Source organism: Hemicordylus capensis, chromosome 4 (assembly GCF_027244095.1).
Source record: "Hemicordylus capensis ecotype Gifberg chromosome 4, rHemCap1.1.pri, whole genome shotgun sequence".
NCBI classification, from domain to species: domain Eukaryota; kingdom Metazoa; phylum Chordata; class Lepidosauria; order Squamata; family Cordylidae; genus Hemicordylus; species Hemicordylus capensis.
Genome location: NC_069660.1, coordinates 178823119 through 178842947, shown reverse-complemented (window position 1 = coordinate 178842947; position 19829 = coordinate 178823119). Strand labels below are relative to the sequence as shown.

The 19829-nt window shown below is 43.6% G+C and overlaps 1 protein-coding gene across 2 annotated transcripts in view; it reads left to right on the top strand.

The window, feature by feature from the left end:
- Positions 1-19416, top strand: part of ICE1 (interactor of little elongation complex ELL subunit 1) — a 65144-nt gene extending 45728 nt beyond the window's left edge. For both annotated transcript variants that reach the window (XM_053244480.1, XM_053244482.1), the window contains 6 exons: positions 2460-2628; positions 10862-11022; positions 13556-13746; positions 15159-15265; positions 17289-17387; positions 17993-19416. In XM_053244480.1, coding sequence (XP_053100455.1) covers positions 2460-2628; positions 10862-11022; positions 13556-13746; positions 15159-15265; positions 17289-17387; positions 17993-18180 — 915 coding nt within the window. In that variant the 3' untranslated portion in view covers positions 18181-19416. The remainder of the gene's footprint in view (positions 1-2459; positions 2629-10861; positions 11023-13555; positions 13747-15158; positions 15266-17288; positions 17388-17992) is intronic.
- The last annotated feature ends 413 nt before the right edge of the window (positions 19417-19829 follow it).

The following is a 19829-nucleotide window of genomic DNA, read 5'->3' as shown; positions in this document are numbered from 1 at the left end:
TCACAATCTAAAAAGAAACATAAGATAGACACCAGCAGCAGTCACTGGAGGTACTGTGCTGGGGGTGGATAGGGCCTGTTACTCCCCCCCCCGCTAAATAAAGAGATACACCAAGTTAAAATGTGCCTCTTTGCTAAGTTAGCAGGGGTCATAAATAAATAAATAAACTGCCTGTCCACACAACCCACCTTTGGGGTGGGGGGGAATTCTAAAAACAAACCAACATAAGCACATGACCTTATGAGGCACATTGATTGAATGATTGATTATTACACTTCTGTACCACCCCATCCAAAGGCTCTGGGCAGTTCACAACAGGTAAAATACTACAACAACCCACAATTAAAACAATATAAAAACAAATCTAAACCAGTTCAGAACCATTTAAAACCAATTAAAAATACTTAAAAACAATTTTAAAACCTTGGAAGGCCTGGCCAAGCCAAACAAGTAAGTCTTGAGTGCTCTCTTGAGGGACATCAATGAGCCCAGACTACGGATATGGGGAAGAGTTTTGCAAGTACAGGTTGAGTATCCCTTATCCGGACATCCAAAATCCAGAATGCTCCAAAAACAAAACACCTCAGCTCACTTGCTCGCAGATTCCCAATTTTGCTGCTTTTAAACATGCAGTCAAAACTTACTTATTAACTTAATTCAGAAGGCTGCACACATCTCATCCCCTTCATTGCCCACCCAGGACATTTCTCCCCTGGTTCCATCATCCCAAGCCCACTCCCTGCTTTCCTTCCTTGCATCGCCTCCCCCTGCAGCTCTGGAGTCCCCACACACCCCACCTACATTGGCAACCACCGAGTTCTCTTCTTCAAGGGGAATCTGCAGATCCCGCGGGCAGGAAAAGACACAAAGGCTCCTTTCTTGGGGGTGGGGCCGGAAGGGAAGGTGTCCGTGCCGAATGTTTCTTCCCAGTCGCCTCTCTAGGAACTTGGACTCCCTCAGGTTAACCCTTAAACTGGCCTTCCTCTGGCAGGAGTCAGCAAAGGGGGCTCCTCCATCCCTGCCTTGCAAGAGAGAGCAAATATTCCAAAATCTGGAACACTTCTGGTCCCAAGCAGTCCGGATAAGGGATACTCAACCTGTAACCCTCCAGACTGAAGCCACTTCTGAATATATGAAAATCATTAAGAAATAAGGGTTTACAAAGAATAAGAAATTGGGAGTAAAGAAGGCACACAGGAATTCAAAAGAAAACACAAAAACATTAACTAATTATAACTGAGTTTTGCTTTAGTCTAGCAGTAGGCAGCTCCTTGGCTGAGAGAGCATTAATCTCTACATCTGCTCCCTCGCTTGACACCAGAAGCAGCTGGCAACATGGTGCCTGGTTACTGGCAACTCATGACTGTACTGGTGACAAAAGGTTGGGGGTCTTTGCCCCTATTTTTATAGTGACTAAAGAGGAGGAATGCTTCCCCACTCTTCCAGAAACAGAGCCAGTGCATATCTGCTGTAATGCTATTCTTAGGCCAACCCAGGGTTGAGATTTCCCCTCGAAACTGGAAGTTCCTCCCCCTCTCTCTCTCAAAAAAAAGATTGTCCTCTTTCAGTAACAAAAGAGAGGCATGTCCCCCATTCAGAGCACTCAGGGTAGAGTGGAAGAATCAGACAGTCTTGAGTTAAGATGGAGATCTGTGTTGCATCACACCTGACGTATCTTATAAATATACAATTTTATAATATCTTATAAAAACACCTCTTAGCATTACAAGCTTCAGGAGATGCCTTACATAAGTTCTGATCTTCCAAACAGGGCCTATTTATATGTGGTGCCAAATAGACATATGACTGCCTTGAACTGTTGGAGAGCCAACATACAGCATTGGAGGGTATGGAGAGCCAGCATACAGCGCCTCTCCAAGGTCTTGAGCAGAGATGCTTTTTAACTGGAGTTGAGGCTTTAACTTTTTACAGAGCTTGTATGCTAATGCTACACTAACACTGTCCTCCTCCACAATACACACACACCCCTCATTCCATCAAGCAAAGGTTGCTAGCAGCAGTTTTCCTCAGGAACGACTGAGGCTGCTCTTGATGAAATTGGGGAATAACTGCTCCAGGGAAGGCCCGTCAGGCTTCTTCCCTGTATAGTTCTGAATGCTTCATAAAAACATATTTGTTTGCTCAGGTGGTTGGCTTTTAACGCTTTTATCAGCTATGGTGGTTTCTTTGCTGCTGCTATTTTGTTTAGGTATTGATTTAAGCATTGCAACATTTTGGCTTCCTGTGCACACAGCCTTATTGCACTTTTAGAAAGATGACACATTTTAAAAATAACCTTATTATAGTGCTTGCTCAGACATGTTTCCTAATTTGTTTATATCCTCAAAACTGTTCGCTTTTAAGATCACTTTTCTTCTGGCAAGGGCAATAGATAAGGTATATTTTGTGTACTGAAATCTCCTGCAAATTGAATGCCAACAAAATATTTTATGTTACAGTACTTGGCTGAGCCAGCATTACAGGCTATTTTGAATAAGCTGAAGAATCAGAGGACCTCTTTGGGCCACAATCGTATTCAGTCCTTTTGCAGGGTATATGTTGGAATATGCCGACAGCTGGGAGACCTTGAAAAAGCACGCCTGTTCTGCTATAGTGTGCTGAAGGAAGGTATGGAATGGCTTCTCTTTTTAATGGTTAAACGTACTGTATCTCTTAAGTCTAACTGTTCTCACTGAATCCTTCCCAGATTTGTATTGCTTTTAGGCAAAGGACAAGTGGTCGGGGCTGTCAGCCAGTTAAAGAACTCGTAGCTTTTTTTTCTCTGCTGCTGGATGAGGACGTCTCACATAAGTTATCCTTTCCATGTGCTCCAGAAGGCAGGACTATGTAAATTATGCAATGTCTTTAAAAGCTGGGAAGGAGAAACCCCACCCAGTTCTTCTAGTCCTGCATCCTGCTCCAGAGATGGCCTTTTTTGCTCTTAGCCAAGCCGCCTCTCTTTTACCTCATACTCCATTTTTACCTTTTATCTTGCTACCTCTCTTTTTCTACCTAAAAAAGAAGAAAAACCTTTCTTCCTGGTCCTTCTGCCTCTGAGGCCCAAATGCTGCACAGGATTAGGAATGTCCCCCTTCCTAAGTGTAAGAAGACTTCCATCCCCCCCCCCCAACTGGGAGACCTCCCCTCCAATGCTATATGCCCACCGACAACCAACAGGTCCTCGCCAGTGCCTTCTGATGGAGGGAATGGGCATGATCCTTTAAAAAGGTCTATTCTCCAAATCCTTCAGGCTTTTTCTACCAGATGACTTTATGAATCTGTTTCATAAAGCCATTTATATTCTTGGGCTTCACAGGAATTTCTCCCCCCCCCATGCCCCCACCCCCGAGAAACCCTGGTGTTCCCAATGCCCAAGCCTTTCCCTTTCCCATTTGTTGATATGGTTAAATAGGAATAGAAAGCAGCAGCAGCAGCAAATGGGAAACCTACTCCCCTCATTAACAAATTTTACGGTCTTACTCAGGAAGCCTTAGACATGTTTTAGGTCCCTCGCACGGATGCACCCATAGCAGCCTTGCTGTCTGGTGCAATTCTCCGCTGGGATGAGGACTGCTCCCTCAAATACTTGAAAGAAAAAAGATAGTTCTAAAGAAGGGATACATGGTTGCTTCCTTATCGATATGCACCTCTACTCCTGCCTCCATCACAGCAAGGGCATCTCTACTGTGGGTGGATGAGCTACTCCAGTTCCCTCCATCAAACATAACCCACCGACACTACTGAAAATCCAAAAAGCCACAAGCTTTCATAGCTGATGCTACCTTAAATTCAACCCCTTTCAGTTATCTCTCCATGGCTTCTATGATAGTCGCAAGACAAAACCTTAGCATAAACATTGGCAAGTAGAGGCAACCTCATGCACCAACCTAGCAGCAGTGCCATATAGTGCATCAAAGGTTTTTGGTGATGAAGCACTTCAGAAAGTGCTCATTGAGACTAAATAATAATAATCTTTATTTGTTAGCTGCCCCTTAACAAATTGTTCTCTGAGCAGCTAAAGACAAAAGGAAGGCACTCTCTTCAGCCCCTCACAGGGGTGATGGTCCTCAGATCCTTTCAGTCCTTTCGTCACACCTGCAAACCCAGGGATAGAAGGCCTAGAATACAACGTTCCTTCTGGAACAAACAGCTCAACAATAGGCTACCTAACCAGCCACACCAGGCCTTTGCCCCTCAGTCCAAGCCTAGACAGCTGTTCTGACTCATCAGTGTCCAGTGTGAGGGGCTGTCTTTCAGACTTCTTCCATGCCTGGGAAGCCAGCATATCTAACCAGTGGGTCCTCAACACCATCTTGCATGGTTACAGAATAGAGCTGACCTCCCTCCCCTCGAACTGCTTCCTACCAACTACTCAGTCACACTTGCCTACCAAACATGCAAACCTTCTCCAAACAATTCACCACCTGGAATCCATCAACACCATAGAACAAGTTCCACTAAAGGGGCAAGGGCATTTACTCTGTTTTGTTCACTGTGCCCGAAAAGGGCGGCTCTCTCAGGGCTGTCCTAGACCTGAAGTTCTTAAACAAATTCATCAAATGCATGAAGTTGAGAATGGAGACTATTCTATCCTTTGCAGAATCCCTCCACTGGTCCAGTTTCCTGGCACCTGTGGACCTGATGGAGGCATACCTACATGTGCCCACCCATCCCATTAGTCATCCACTTCAGATATGTGGGCCAGCATTACCAGTACAAGGCTCTCCCATTTGGCCTCTCCTCAGCAACCAGGTTGTTCACAAAGATCCTGGCCCCTTGCATAGCACACCTTCGCTTGAAGGGAATCTGGGTATTTGTTTAATTAGACAACTTTCTTATCAAGTCTCCATCCCTCACGAACACTGACTCTGATGTATGACAGTTGCTCTCTAATCATGGATTTCTAGTGAGCCCGGGCAAGAGTCTCCTAACCCCATCCAATCAGATCCATCACCTTGAGATGATAATTATTTATTTACTTGATTTGATTTCTATACCACCTTTCCAAAAGTGGCTCAGGGCAGTTTACATTAAAATAAAAACAATTAAAATCAATTAACAGTTAAAATCGGAAATGATAAAAACAACATAAAATCAGAAACTATAAAAACCTTTAAAACAGTTTTTTAAAAACCCTGGAAGGCCAGGCCAAACAGATAGGTTTTAAGGGTTCTCCTGAAGGTCAATAATGAACTCGGAATATGGATTTCTGCCGGGAGTGTATTCCACAGCCCAGGAGCGGCTACAGAGAAGACCCATCTCTTGAGTTGCCACCAGACATACCAGTGGTAACTGAAGACGGACCGCCTCAGATTACCTTTAACATGCAGTGGGGATCATGCAGAAGAAGGCACTCTACAACAAGACCGCCTCATCCTCTCTCTAGATCCTACTGCTGATCTACCAAATCGCTGCCACCACTGCAGTGCCAGTACTCACACTAGCCTAGCTACTGGGTCTGATGGTGGGGTCTTTGGAAGCAGTGCCTTGGGCCCATTTCCACCCACACACCCTTCAGTGGCTCCTCTTGCCTCGTCAGACCAACATAGCACAGTGGCAACCTACCAAAGTCAAGCTATGAGCACAAGTCCTCCATTCCTTCCACTGGTGGATTCAAGCATCGTATCTTTTCCAAGGCAAGATCTTCTTGGACCCTGCTAGAGTTATACTGACGGACACCAGTCTGTCTGGTTGGGGGACCCATTGCCTACACCTCTCAGCTCAGGGGAAATGGGCAACCCAGGAACAGTCCCACAGTATCAACTGGCATGAGCTTAAAGCCATCCACTTCACTCTCCACCCATTTCAGCCCCTCTTGATGAATCAACATGTACTAATGCATACAAACAATGTCACAGCAAAGGCACATGTGAATTGCCAGGGAAGCTCCAGATCTCTACATCAAGAAGCAACCCTTCTGCAATAGGTGGAATCCCACCTGGTCTCCCTCATCATGCTTCATGACAGCGGGTTTCTGAAAACGCAAGCAGATTGGCTCAGAAGGAAAGAGACACATCCAGCAGAATAGATTCTACACAATAAGGCATTTGAGCTCCTGACCCAGATCGTGGGCACAAGTGGACCTCTCTTGACTCTCCAACTAACACAATATTTGCAAGTTTCTTCTACTGATTTCCCTGCAAAGAGGCAGAGGCAGTGGATGCTCTGTCCTCCCCATGGCCCCTGGGACTTCTTTACACCTTTCCTCCAATCCTGACCTTCAGCCAACTACTTTGCAGGATTTTTTGTCTCAAGACCCAGGTGAATCTAGTGGCACCACATTGGCCTCGAAGCCAGTGTTTGCAGAAATACTACATCTTGGTCTCTGGTTCCTTCCAGTACCCCCCAGATCTCTTCCACTAAGGCCCCATACTTCATCACAACTCTGTGTGGTTCAAGCTTGTGCGACTGAGTAGAGCATCCTGAAGTGACACAGCTACACACAGAAGGTTCTGGACACTATACTTGCATCCAGAAGAGATTACACAAACTGCATATACCAATCCACATAGTAGGTATTTCTACGCTGGTGCCGCCATCACAGCCTCTCCGAAGAAGAGTGTGGACCCCCTGAGACACTCCTTTTCTTACAAAATGGCCTAGATAAAGGCCTCAAGGCCAACATGCTCAACAGCCTCCCTAGCGAATCTTCTCTCCACATCTGCAACACAAGGCCGACATTCACACCCTCACCTTTAAATACTTCCTCAGAGGTGTCACTCTCACCTCACCTCTGTCCATAGGTTCCCCTCCGGGGATTTCAATAAAGTACTATGCATACTGCATACAGCCCCCTTCGAGCCCATCCATTCTATACCGCTACGCCTTCTTTCCTTTAAACTGGCCTTCCTCATGGGCATCACTTCAACCAGACGTGTCTCCGAATTACACGCCCTGTCTGCTGACCCCAACTTTTTCTCCTAATTTGGTCCATCTGATACCCAATCCTTCGTTCCTGCCTAAAATCTTTTCTGTGTTTCACTGCGCCCAAGACATATTACTTCTATCCTTTGTCCCAAGCCATTTCATGCCTTGGAGAAAACCTATAATAAGCTCCATGTGGGACACTGCCTGAAAGTATACCTATTAAACACAACTTCCTTTCACTCCACTGATGCCTTGTTCGTCTCCTTCCTACCAGCATCTATTGGACAGAAAGCTTCCACCACTACTATCACCAGATGGATTAAAGCCTGTATTGCACTGGCTTACAAGGTGCAGAACCTACTTTTCCGCCTCAGCATCACATCACACTCTACAAAATCAGCAGCCATGTCATCTGCATTTTCTACCAATGCCTCACTTGCTGAAATCTGCTGAGCAGCCACCTGGGCTTCTCCTTCCACCTTCACCCGGCACTGCAAACTCTATTTGCATCGCTCTTCTCAAGCAGCCCTCAAGCAAATAATTATGGCAGATAAAATCCTGCAATAAGTTCTTCCACCCCAGTAGACACTGATGCTCTCACCCAGAGTTCTTCGCTGTGGTGTGTCCCATGTGAGATGTCTTCTTCCTCCTCTAGTAACAGAGAAAGGAGCATTAGTTACTCAGCATTCTTGCTGCTGGATTTGAGGATTAGGGATGTGCACAGAACCAGGCAGGGGAAGTTCAAAGGCGGCAGGCGGGGGGTGTCTAAGGGCAGGGGAAGGTGCACTTATCCTTCCCTCAGCTTTCCCCCCACTGGTGCTCCTTTAGCCAAAGCTTATTCAGGGCTGCAGCATACCTCCCTGCCACCACATCTCCTCTTTGCCCAGAAGTGCCCAGCCGAACAGCCAGTTGTTTGAACCGGTTTGGAGGCCCTTAAAAGGCCCTTAATATCCACATGTCTAGTGAAGATATCTCGACCAACCCATCCAGGTCAGGGGCGTAACTACTATTAGGCAAGGGGAGGCGGCTGCCTGGGGCCCCCCACACCTCGAGGGGCCCCCCCAGAGGCAAGTCACATGTGAAGTGTGTGTGTGTGTATAAGCGAGGGGCCCATATTAAAATTTTGTCTCTGGGCCCACTTCAGCCTTGTTACGCCCCTGATCCAGGTGTCTGCATCTACCAGTGTATTTTCACCTTTTTCTTGTCCCCCGCCCCCCTCTATCTATACCTTGGACTTGGCTAATGCAAACTTTCAAGTTGGTTTCTAGTCTATGTAAACAGTAACATCTTTGTCACAAACCCCTAGTTCCTATTCCTGATGGTAACTAAGTTTAGGTGTGTGTAATTGAACAAAATGCATATTCTTCCACTGTTTGTGTTTACTATAAATATTTATGTTCCACCTGTCCAATTTGTATTAAAATGCTCAGGATATCTTGCCACATAAAATAAAATAAAATACATCAAAAAAAAAAACAACCTAACACATAAAACTCAACTTTAAAAATAGGACTTAAACAGCAGCAAACAATTATGGCAGACAAAATCCTCTCACAGCAGTGTCAAATAACAGCGGGGGGGAGCACAAGTTTAGGGATCAAATAAAGGCAATATTTACCCCACTTCCATTTTCCTCACCTTCCTCTGTTGTGTTTTCCCTGTATTAAATTATTAATTGTAAGCCTCTGAGCAGGGACCTGTGCTCTCATACTCTCATATAGTGTGCACCAATGGCACTATATACACACGTGGACAAATGTGCTGGTACCCCTCCATGAAAAAAGAAGAACCCACAATTGTCCCTGAAATAACTTGAAACTTACAAACGTAATTGGCACCCATCGTTGTTTATTCCGCATTTAACAAAAATCAGACTTTGCTTTAGAGTTTTGATGCAACAGAATATTTCAAATAATAACTCAAATGAAAATGGCATGGACAAAAATGATGAGACCCGTAACCTAATATTTTGTTGCACAACCTTTACAGTCAATCACTGCAAACAAGTGATTCCTGTAGCTCTCAATGAGACTTCTGCACCTGTCAACAGGTAGTTTGGCCCACTCTTCCTGAGCAAACTGCTCCACCTATGTCAGGTTTAAAGGATGCCTTCTCCAGACTGCACGTTTCAGTTCTTTCCATAGATGTTCAATAGGATTCAAATCAGAGCTCATAGAAGGCCACTGCAGAGTAGTCCAATGTTTTGTCCTTAGCCATTCTTGGGTGCTTTTAGCTGTGTGTTTTGGGTCATTATCCTGTTGGAGGATCCATGACCTACGACTGAGCTTTCTGACACTGGGCAGTACGTTTCGCTCCAAAATGTCTTGATAGTCTTGAGATTATGAGACAGAACCTTTTGGGCAGCCCCAAAACATAACAAGCCTCCTCCATGTTTCACAGGAGGTATGGTGTTCTTTTCTTTGAAAGCTTCATTTGTGACTTGGCAAAAAGCTTAAGTTTGTCATAAAAAAAAGCCAGACTGGAATTTGCTAAAATGCCTATTGATAAGCCACAATGCTTCTGGGAGAATGTCTTCTGGACATATGAGACAAAAATGGTGCTTTTTGGCAAGTCATATCACCTCTTTGTCCAGAGACGAAAAAAATGAAGCTTTCAAAGAAAAGAACACTATACCTCCTGTGAAACATGGAGGAGGCTCGGTTATGTTTAGGGGCTGCTTTGTTGCGTCTGGCACGGGGTGCCTTGAGTCTGTGTAGGGAACAATGAAATCTCAAGATTATCAAGACATTCTGGAGCAAAACATACTGCCCAGTGTCAGAAAGCTCTGTCTCAGTCGCAGGTCATGGATCCTCCAACAGGATAATGACCCAAAACACACAGCTAAAAGCACCCAAGAATGGCTAAGGACAAAACATTGGACTCTTCTGAAGTGGCCTTCTATGAGCCCTGATTTGAATCCTATTGAACATCTATGGAAAGAACTGAAACATGCAATCTGGAGAAGGCATCCTTTAAACCTGACATAGGTGGAGCAGTTTGCTCAGGAAGAGTGGGCCAAACTACCTGTTGACAGGTGCAGAAGTCTCATTGAGAGCTACAGGAATCGCTTGTTTGCAGTGATTGTATCTAAAGGTTGTGCAACAAAATATTAGGTTAAGGGTCCCATCATTTTTGATCATGCCATTTTCATTTGTGTTCTTATTTGAAATATTCTGTTGCATCAAAACTCTAAAGCAAAGTCTGATTTTTGTTAAATGCGGAATAAACAACGATGGGTGCCAATTACGTTTGTCAGTTTCAAGTTATTTCAGAGACAATTGTGGGTTCTTCTTTTTCCGTGGAGGGGTACCAACACATTTGTCCACATGTGTAAATTAAATCATAATCCAGGGGGAGTAGGTGATTGTTCTGGGTCAAGGACCAACACTGAGATCCTATGCTCACTAACTGAGGAATAATCCCCATTGAGTACAGAAGGGTTTGCTTCACAGTGAATATATATATATAGGATTATACTGAAGGAGAGGGGCAGGGTCTTGGTGACTAAGGCAAGCCAAAACTTATGGAATTCCGTATGCATTTATATGGCAAGAGGTGATGGGGGCGGCGGTGACAGCAGCAACAACAACCGTTGTAATGGGGACTAAACCCTATCCCTCACTTCCCAAGTGTCTTGAGATGAGGACCAGGTTTTAGCTCCTTTTCATCTGTGTCCCACATTGCAGTTTATTTCACCTTGTCCTGCAACAAGGCAATTGGTGAGATCTGAACCGGCCCTCTTTGCATAACTTGATCCCTTCATCTGCATATCTTGGGGATGTGGAGAAACAGTCTAAGAAAATACTTTAAAATTTCTCCTTGGGAGAAACCCTGAAATTTGGAGATAACTTGCTTTTCCTGCCAAGCAAATGCACACCGTCCTTGGATTCTTTTTCTTGTAACACTAACATGTATCAGAACTCTGGTATCTTTCATGTGTATGTCTCTCTTGGAGCTGCATTTCCTTATTTTAATCTCTATTCCTCCCTGCCAGACTTTCCCCAATCTGATAAGCTAACTTTGTTTATTGGAAATGCATGGAGTGAGATATTTACCTCGGAAAGCGTGATCAACAGAGCTATCCAGTTAGTAGTTAGACAGCGTGGAAGAGGAGAAGTGCTGAAATATTTTAAAACATACCTGAGTTGGGAAGAGGTAAGAGATCTGACAGAGTCCTTTTTGCATGCTGCATCCCTTATAAAAGAAATTTAAGAATAATAGTCCGTAACAGGTTTATTCATCTTTTAAAACAAGAACAAGATGAATTGGCAAACAAAGAATACAGTGCAGCTGTCTAATGGGATCGTTCAAGCTGGTATTACATCTGTCCAACACTGAACAGGACCTGAATTTTTCTCCTTTGCCAAGGATAAAAGAGAGCTGTTTTTAAAATTGTCTCATGCAGTAAATGCACTTTGAAGTTTAATCTAATTTTTTGTTTGAAGCTTACATAAGGTATGATGAGTGTGTCATTGTACCCACTACTGGACGATCTAATAAACACTGCTTTCTAGATATTGTAGCATATCTTGTGAACATAAGGGTCAACTTAAAACTTAACAAGAAGTTCTGGTAAGAACTAATCTGCCTACTTTCCTTTCACTGTCTCTACAATAGCACCAAATTTGGTCCAAATTGGTTAGGCAGTCCAGAAGTTAGTCCACTTGTACCTCACATGTCTGCCATCTTCAGTCGGGGTGAATGACATATTATAAACTATGCTCTTTAGCCGCCCTTATGTGTCCCTACAGCTGTTGCAAATTTGGTTCAGATCAGTCAGGCAGTTCATAAGTTAGCCCAGTTACACCTCAAATGTTCATGCATCCATCATCTTGAATTGGGATGGATGACATCACAAACTACACCATTGTGGTGTCCGTATGTGTCCTACAACTGCACCCAGTTTGGTTCACATTGGTCCAGGCATTGTGAAGTTGATAGAGACACACAGAGTTCTGACGTTTTGGGGAACTACTGAACCAAAGCAAGCTACAGGCTGCACATACGAATATGAGGAATATTTATGTACCGCTTTTCAACCAAAGTTCCCAAAGAGGTTTACACACAGAAATAAATACATATACACATCACCTGCTGTATTTTACTTCAATAAAAGTCCTTTGCATTGTGATCCTCTGCAGATGTTGATACTTCTGATCAGCTGTTGAGATGCAATTCTTGTCCAAGGCAGAACTGAGCGCTTTGGCTCCTTCTATGGAGATATGCTAACCTGCCTGTTAGCTAGAAGTATACAAATATATATATGCATTCTTCCAAATATCAACCTCTTATCTCTCTGACTCTAGCCTTTCCTGTCTCTGTGAGGTGTCTGTCATTATACAGACTTTTCAATGGGAGATTTGCTCTGCAGTTTCTGGGGAAGTAAAGCATTGTTGTGGGGGTTGGTGGGGTGGGGTTTTTTCTGGGGTGGGGGGGGGTCGGTCATCTTGGCGAGATTTAGCACCTACCTGCAAAAAGTAGATAAGTCTATTTTGTGTGCATTGGTCTGGGACTGGGACATAGTTTCATGTCAGTGAGTGAGTGAGGCCCAAGCAGATGTATAGATAATAGTGAGCATTATAGTGAGCTCTACACTGAGGAAACACTCTTTTGTAGGAAAGAATCATCACTGTTTCCAAGCCCACAACCCAAGATTTCTGCTGGAGGATGAAATGACAGTGTTTTGCAGCTATAAGTGGGCTGCTTCAAGTTCAGGAAGAGAAAGCAGTGGGCCACTGGTGACTCCTATCCTTTAAGGGACCTGCCTGGTAGTCTGGCTTCCTTCACCCCACCTTGGGCTCTCTCCTCTTGCAACCTCTCTGTGCCGGTCCATCACTCTGCATCTTCCTGGGCAAAATGCTCTGTCAGATCCCAGCAGGGAGAAATGCGGAGGGAGGGGAGTGACTGAAGAGGCTGTAAGTAGGACTCTGGAAGGTGCAGGGAGTGAAGACAAGAGACCTGGATTACCCTTAAGGCTTGTTGAGTAATACTGCCTCTTTTTTCCTTGCCACTATTGTTACTATGTCTGAACTAAAAATGAGCCTGGTTTTAACACACATAAGAGGAGTTAGTTTTGTTAGCCAATCTCTATGATTCATGAAATCAGAGTTTATCTAGTTCTTCAATTCTGAAGAACAAAAGCGTATCATTTACTTGAAACAGGCATGTAGAAAGACTTTATGTTTAGCTTGGGCAAGAGGTGGTACCCTAGAATGATGAGTAATTCTCATGTTTCTGTTATGGCATCAGCTGCAGTACCACTGTAATGGTATTTGGCCCTGAAGAGAAATGCAGCCTTTATCAGACAGCATCTGATAGGTGCTTCTAGGCCAAGAGGAAAAGGGAAATATTTTGTGAGAAAGGTCCTGTGTACTTCTGAAATGTAGGAAGGTGCCTTACACCAAGTCAGACTGTTGGTCCATCTAGCTCAGTATTGTTTGCACTGTCTGGCAACAGCTTCTCCAAGGTTTCAGGCAGGTATCTTTCCTCAGTTCTGTGGACTTCTGCATATTCTACCACTGAGCTTACAGCTCCATCCCTTATTTTCTAGAGTGAGGGTTTTTTCCACCTTGCCAGAGTCTACTCAGATGGGTCAGAGTCTTCTAAAAGCACTTCCAATATATTCTTCTGACATGAAAGTATGCTGTGGTTTAAGATAAACTTTCATTTCTTCTTCTTCTTCTTCTAGAATACACCAGTGGATATTGGCACAATGGTCTCCAGTCTGCTTTTGGCAATACGGTTGTGTCCACAAATGGAATTTCATTTGAGTGAGCAATATGGTGAAGACCTAAAAGAGGGTACATGGGAATATGTATTTGCAATTGATCTGTTATGCTCACATCAAAAGTGGCACTGGACCCATGAGAATATCATAAGGTATTCCTGTAAGCTTTTTTCCTAGCCTTTTCAGCATTACCAACATCCAAGGTAGTATGCAACAACTAACACACAGTTAGGGCAATCGGGAACATAATATATTGAGAGAAATGTGATTGTGTTTGTGGACTTCTCCTCCTCCTGAACGATTTCATTGATGCAGGTAGGAAAGGTACCCTTGGAAAGCTGAGAGGGAGGTGTTCAGAAAAATGTAACCTTTTTTTATACGGGGAAGAAATTTCCCATCCCAGTCAGAGCCAGTCAGGCTCTGGGAGGAACTGCAATCCCCAGGCACCCGCACACCGTGTCCCAGCCACCCCTACGTCATTATCCACCCTTGGCACAGACGCTCTGGCCATTCCCTGCAGCTGCCCCGCCTTCCCTACACCACTACTGGGTTGGCACTTAAAGGACCCCCACCTCCACTGACTACTTGGGGCAGTTGCCCCACAATTGGCTGCCTCCCTGTGGTGGTGGAAGGGAATGGACATGTGGGACCTTCTGATCTGTCCATCTACACAACCCTATTACTTAGATTTGCAGCAGAGATATAGGAATGGCAGACATTAGTAAAATGCAGACGTTGTTTAGAATTCCTTTCCTGTATAATAAGCCCTTCAGCGTTCCAGGACAGCAGCTAGCTTGGAATCTGGTAGCATGTTGTGCCCATTGAAGCCTGAGGAGTCCCCAGTTGGTGTCTATGGTGAGATGCTTTCTTTGGCTCTTCCTAGGCAAAGACCCTTCACTGGTGTTTTGGTCATGCTGCAAGTGTGTTCTGCCATTTGTTCTGGGCCTTGGAGGAAGAGAGATTAAGATTATAACACTGAGATAATTAATGTAAATTATTTTTGTTGGTAACTTTGTCCTGCTTTACAATCATTCAAGGATAGGAATAATCATCCTTCATCAAATTTTCAAGAAAACTGACTTTCCTTTTAATGGAGCTAGGGCTTTAGTCAGCAACTTTTGTTTTACTTGGTGCCTAATAAGAGGAGAATCTTCACACTGGAGGAGGAGAGAATAAGGAGGCTTCTGCCTGCCTGCCTCTTTCCTCCATGCAAGAAAAAGCAGATGAGATACTTCACTGTGGGAGGGTGTCCTTGGGATCAGAAGCGCTGCTGGTCAGAGATAAAGTGCCCAGGAGCAGAATGAACCTCTCTGTTGCCAATTGACTATCCCTAGCATGTGGGATGACAAAACATGCATGGCTTGCTTATTCATTTAGTATGGATAGGCAGTTATAAGGCAGGTGAGGGGCTGTTTCAGTGGATCAGATTGTCCTGTAACAATCACAGCTATTGAAATATTTAGGGTTTTTTAGAATGTGATGTGGGTCTGGCAGGTCATTGTTTCAAAAGACAGGAGGGAGGCATGGGTGTAGACATGCACTCATAGTCCATTTTCTTTTGCAGTAAAGAACTCTGGCCTATCATGGATAAATGGATAAAGAACAGAACAGGCAATGGAAACACTTCCTCCCCTTCTGATATAATTGTAGCAACTGTGCTCAGGCTGATTGGTGAGTACATAGCGCTTTAATACTGAAGAACCTTTTCTGTAAGTACCAGGTAGTGTGGAATCTTGTTCTCATGTGTATGATGATGCTGCCACAAATTTCCTTCCTTCCACACTTGTTTGCATAAGTAGAGGTGGTTGTTAACTTGGGGTGATGCTGCTTTTTACATCTGACCGCAGGCTCTGAGAACAAAGAGAATACGGGCATGTTGGGTTTCCAACTGTATTTCTCTCTTCCAAAAAGTCAGTTGTTGCTATAGGAGATGCAGCTAGGCATATGATCTCTACCACATCCTTGCTCATTTTTGCTGGCTAAAATAAGAATGCAGAATATGAATGTGGAATTGAATCTCTCTGCGTTCTCAGCTTTGTCATCTCCCCACCACTGCCTTTTTGATCCTGCATCATATGGCTGTCTCATCCCTGATGCCTTCCTATCAGTGCCAAGGAGTACAGTCAGGACCTTACACTCTTCCATTCCCCATATGATGCAAGTCCCCTGCAAGAGTGTGGGAAGACCCTTCTTTCATCAGGACAAAGAAGTTCCAACTTTGTCAATTGACCTACTTGCCACATGAAAAGTATTGTGATTTAATTAAGTATTAAATCAATTTAATTTAAGTACTGTGTTACTCATACTTCTCCCCTCAGTCATCTTGAGTCAGTGGGCAGGATCCAGATTAAGTTTGTTACGGCCCATTTCAAGTCCTATTGAAATTGAGTTAGTCATGTCTCACTTATTTCAATTCTGCTTAGTCATGACTCACTTAGTCTGGATCCTACTCAATATGGGTTAATAGAACTAATAACTACTCTAATAAACTGTTGAGAATTATCTTGAAGGGGAAACATTTGGAGTTTTTCAGTACATGCATTGTGGTTTAGTGAATAGTGTTTAAATTGGACCAGAGACCTAGGCTTAGCTATGATTGTCCCTAGATCGCAAATCTCTCTCTCTCTCTCTCTCTCTCTCTCAACCTAACTGATCACACAAGGTGGTTGTGAGAGTTAAATATATGCTTCCCCAAGGTCTGTGGATGAAGGTTGAGGTACAAATATAACTTCTACAGAAAAAATATTGCATTTTTGGAAACTCATATCCTTTATATTAGGCTATTGGATATGCATTAATGTTTTGGTGTTGCACTCAAAATGGTTTCAATACTCTGTATTGAAAAGAGACAAAGTAGAATTCAGAGATTGGTGCTCCACATGCTCAGTCTGATCCCTGGATGCCCTGTAGCTCTGCCTCCCCCTGCCCCCAGAAAATTGTCAACCCAGCTCCCCACTCTCTCCTGGATTTCGTGGTCATGGAGAGACCAAGGGATGTGTTGAAGAGATTTATGCTTCACACACTATCTTCTTTTTACTTTCTGAGCCATTTCCAGTTCAAAAAGACATGCAGAGATAAGGGACAGAAAGGTGAGAGACAGAGAGAGATCTGCTCCTTGTGTGTTCTTCCATTTCTCTCTCTCTCTCTCCACCCACCCCCCTTCCCTTTTATTCTTTTCAGCCCAAATCAGCTAGGAAAAGTAGAAGAGGAAAGAGACTGGAGTGTGTGAAGAACGATCTCTCTCACAGACCTTTTGCCTTGCCCTTCTCCACCCAGACCTTTTGTTCTCCCCTCTCTTTGCTTCCTGGACCATTACAAAGAGCAAAACAGGAAATGTTTACAAAGAAGAGAGATCTCCTTTTTTTTTTTCATGCCTTCTGTGTGCATGGTGTGTGCATGCATGCACACAGATGGATGGAAATGCAAGCAGGGAGGGGAAATACCAGAGGAGTGTGCAAGGAGGAGCACACTCCTCTTCCAAGCACGCGTTTCTGTTTTCTGTCTCCCACAGTTTCCCCCAGATATAAAATTAAACATCAGAGAAAAACTAGGGTATAATTTTTCCTTATGCCCTATTCCCAATGTGCAGGGAGGTTTTTGCGCGGAGTTGCATTTAATCATGGAAGTCGCCACTGCAGACTGGATAGAGCCTCTCTGATCATAGCTACTATCTCCCTCTGTTCATTCTTCACAGGTCGTTTAGGCCAAATAGGACTGAGAGGAGGATTTTTCTCTGCTGTAGAAAATATCAGTTCTGTTGTTGGAGCGTTTCTACAATATGCCAAAGAGAAAGGTAACAACTCTCTGCTTTGTATTGTAATGTGCTAATAGTGATGAAGTGTCTGGCAGTGTTTTGGGATCTTGAGTGTCACAGAAAGTGGTTGCATTTAACTGTTTCTGTAATGGTCCTGTGACTACAATGCCAACACAAGATCTCCTTGGGCACCTGAGGCACTGCAGCAAGAAGCCCCTGCCCCCCCACCACCACCACTCAGGCCTTGTACAGCACCCTGCCATGCCAGTGTCATCTTGGCGCACACCCCTTTCCCTTATGCGGCAACATGATAGCATTGCCACCACTGTTCCTCCCACTCCCTGGATCTTAAAAAGAAAGAGGGGGGATGGAGTTAAAAAGGAAGTGTTGGGCTAGAGTGTCTCAACTCTAGGCCACTACTCTCTCCATATTTCCTCTGCCACTCCATTGGTAGTAGCCGCCATGCCACTGGCAAATCACCAGGTAAGGGAGAGGGTCCCTAGGCAGAGACCAGCCAGAAATGGGTGTGGAGTGCCCATCACCACGCAAACAGCCTGGGGTGACCGCCTCAGTGAGTGGGCCAGCCTTATGTGACTGGCTTCTGGTAAATGGCTTTCTTGATTATTGGTTTCCATTCTTTGCAGATGTGCCCTGGGGTGTCCAGTTGGCCGCAGCATATGCACTCTGTGACTTGGGCCCAAGCAATCCATCTGGAATACTGGAAGCCATCCATGCATGGAAAGCTGTAACGACCAATAGCCTTCCCCCTGCTGTCACAAGTGGCATAGCAGAAGTCAGAAATCTACTAAAGTATACTCAGAGACCAGCATAAAGTCCATTTTCTTGTATGGAGGGAAGCTGGACAGTGTCATCTAAAGAAATTTACTCAAAGCAACATAAGCAGTGCAGGAGAAGAGCCATGCACCTCTCTCCTTAGATGGCTGTGGAAAATATCAGCTCCTGTAGAGATGATATGAAGACATCTTAGTTAAATATAGCCTGATGTGCTTTGTGTTTCAGTTGAAACAATGAGCAATTGAGCTTTGCCCTGTCTGCTGCAAAAGAAAAAGACAATACATTGTCTTACTTATGTGAGAGCTAGCTATTTATATCGGGGGGGGGGGGGGATGTTCAGCTATGCAAATAAAAGCATGCTCTTATAAATGGTCTTCCAGGATGTAAACTTCATTCAGGCTCCTGAGACTGCTTGGTCTTTTTTTAAACATACCAAATGCTCTCTAAACAGCTTTCAATTAAAGCTCAGTTGAAATGTAACAAATACATTTTAATTTCCCCATTTACTCTTGGTGTTTGAAACACACTAAATATTTTCAGGCAGCCGAAGGTAGTTTGAAAGAGAGATGACTGCTTATGACATGTCTTCATCCCAATTCTGCCTCTTTAAGCAGGTTTTGGAGGTTTGTGCTTCAATCATCTGCAGACCTGGTTTGACTAGAGATCAGAGTGGGGCGCGTATATATATATATATATATATATATATATATATATATATATATATATTCATCTGCAGACCTGGTTTGACTAGAGATCAGAGTGGGGCGCGTATATATATATATATATATATATATATATATATATATATATATATATAATCTCCACCATGGGGAGTCTCTTAAACTGCTTTCTGCCACCACCCTAAAATTGCTGACGTGTCGCCAAATCATGTCCTTGATTCATACACTTCTGGTTTTATTTGTTTAAAGGAAGTGACTGACATGATGACCATGCCTAACTTTTAATTTCAATGGGACTCCTTTGAGTAATTTCCTCATGTCAGCCAATATGATATGGTTCCTAACACTTAACATGTACAATATATAGAAGATTGAGATGTCTTCTCTGTGAGAATGTGTATATATAGTATATTCATATAATGTGTTTCACATTTAATGTTGTTCCACTTTGGGAATTTTACTATCTGTACATAGAAACTGATGTTTAAAACAAAAAACCTTGTGTTTAAACTTCTAAAGTAGCATTGTTCTCAGATTTTTTTTTTTACATGTCTATATAAATGGGTTTTCTAATAAATATAGTTTGTACATTTTGAGAATGTTTTTTGCTGGAAAATGGTATACAGTATAAATATTCTTAATAAGAAGTTGCATTTTTTACAAGCCAGATGATGGTAAATTCTAAAATGCTGTCCACATGGTTTTTGTTTTTTTTAATTTCTCCCCTCTCATGTACTGTACTGTACTTTATGCCCCTCTCCTACTTTATAAAGTACTCAAAGTGACTAAAAACACCTTCAGTTGTAAAGTGGACAAAAACTGTGTTTAATACAAACAACCAGAAAGCCCCACAATCAAATCTAGCCCTAAAATTAATACACAAAAACAGCCTCACTAAAATATCAGCAATGAGCCAATGCCATATAGATGCATATTGTCTTGATGGCTATAGGTCACCTCCAGCCTCAGAGGCAAGATGCCTCTAAATACCAGTTGCAGGAGAGAG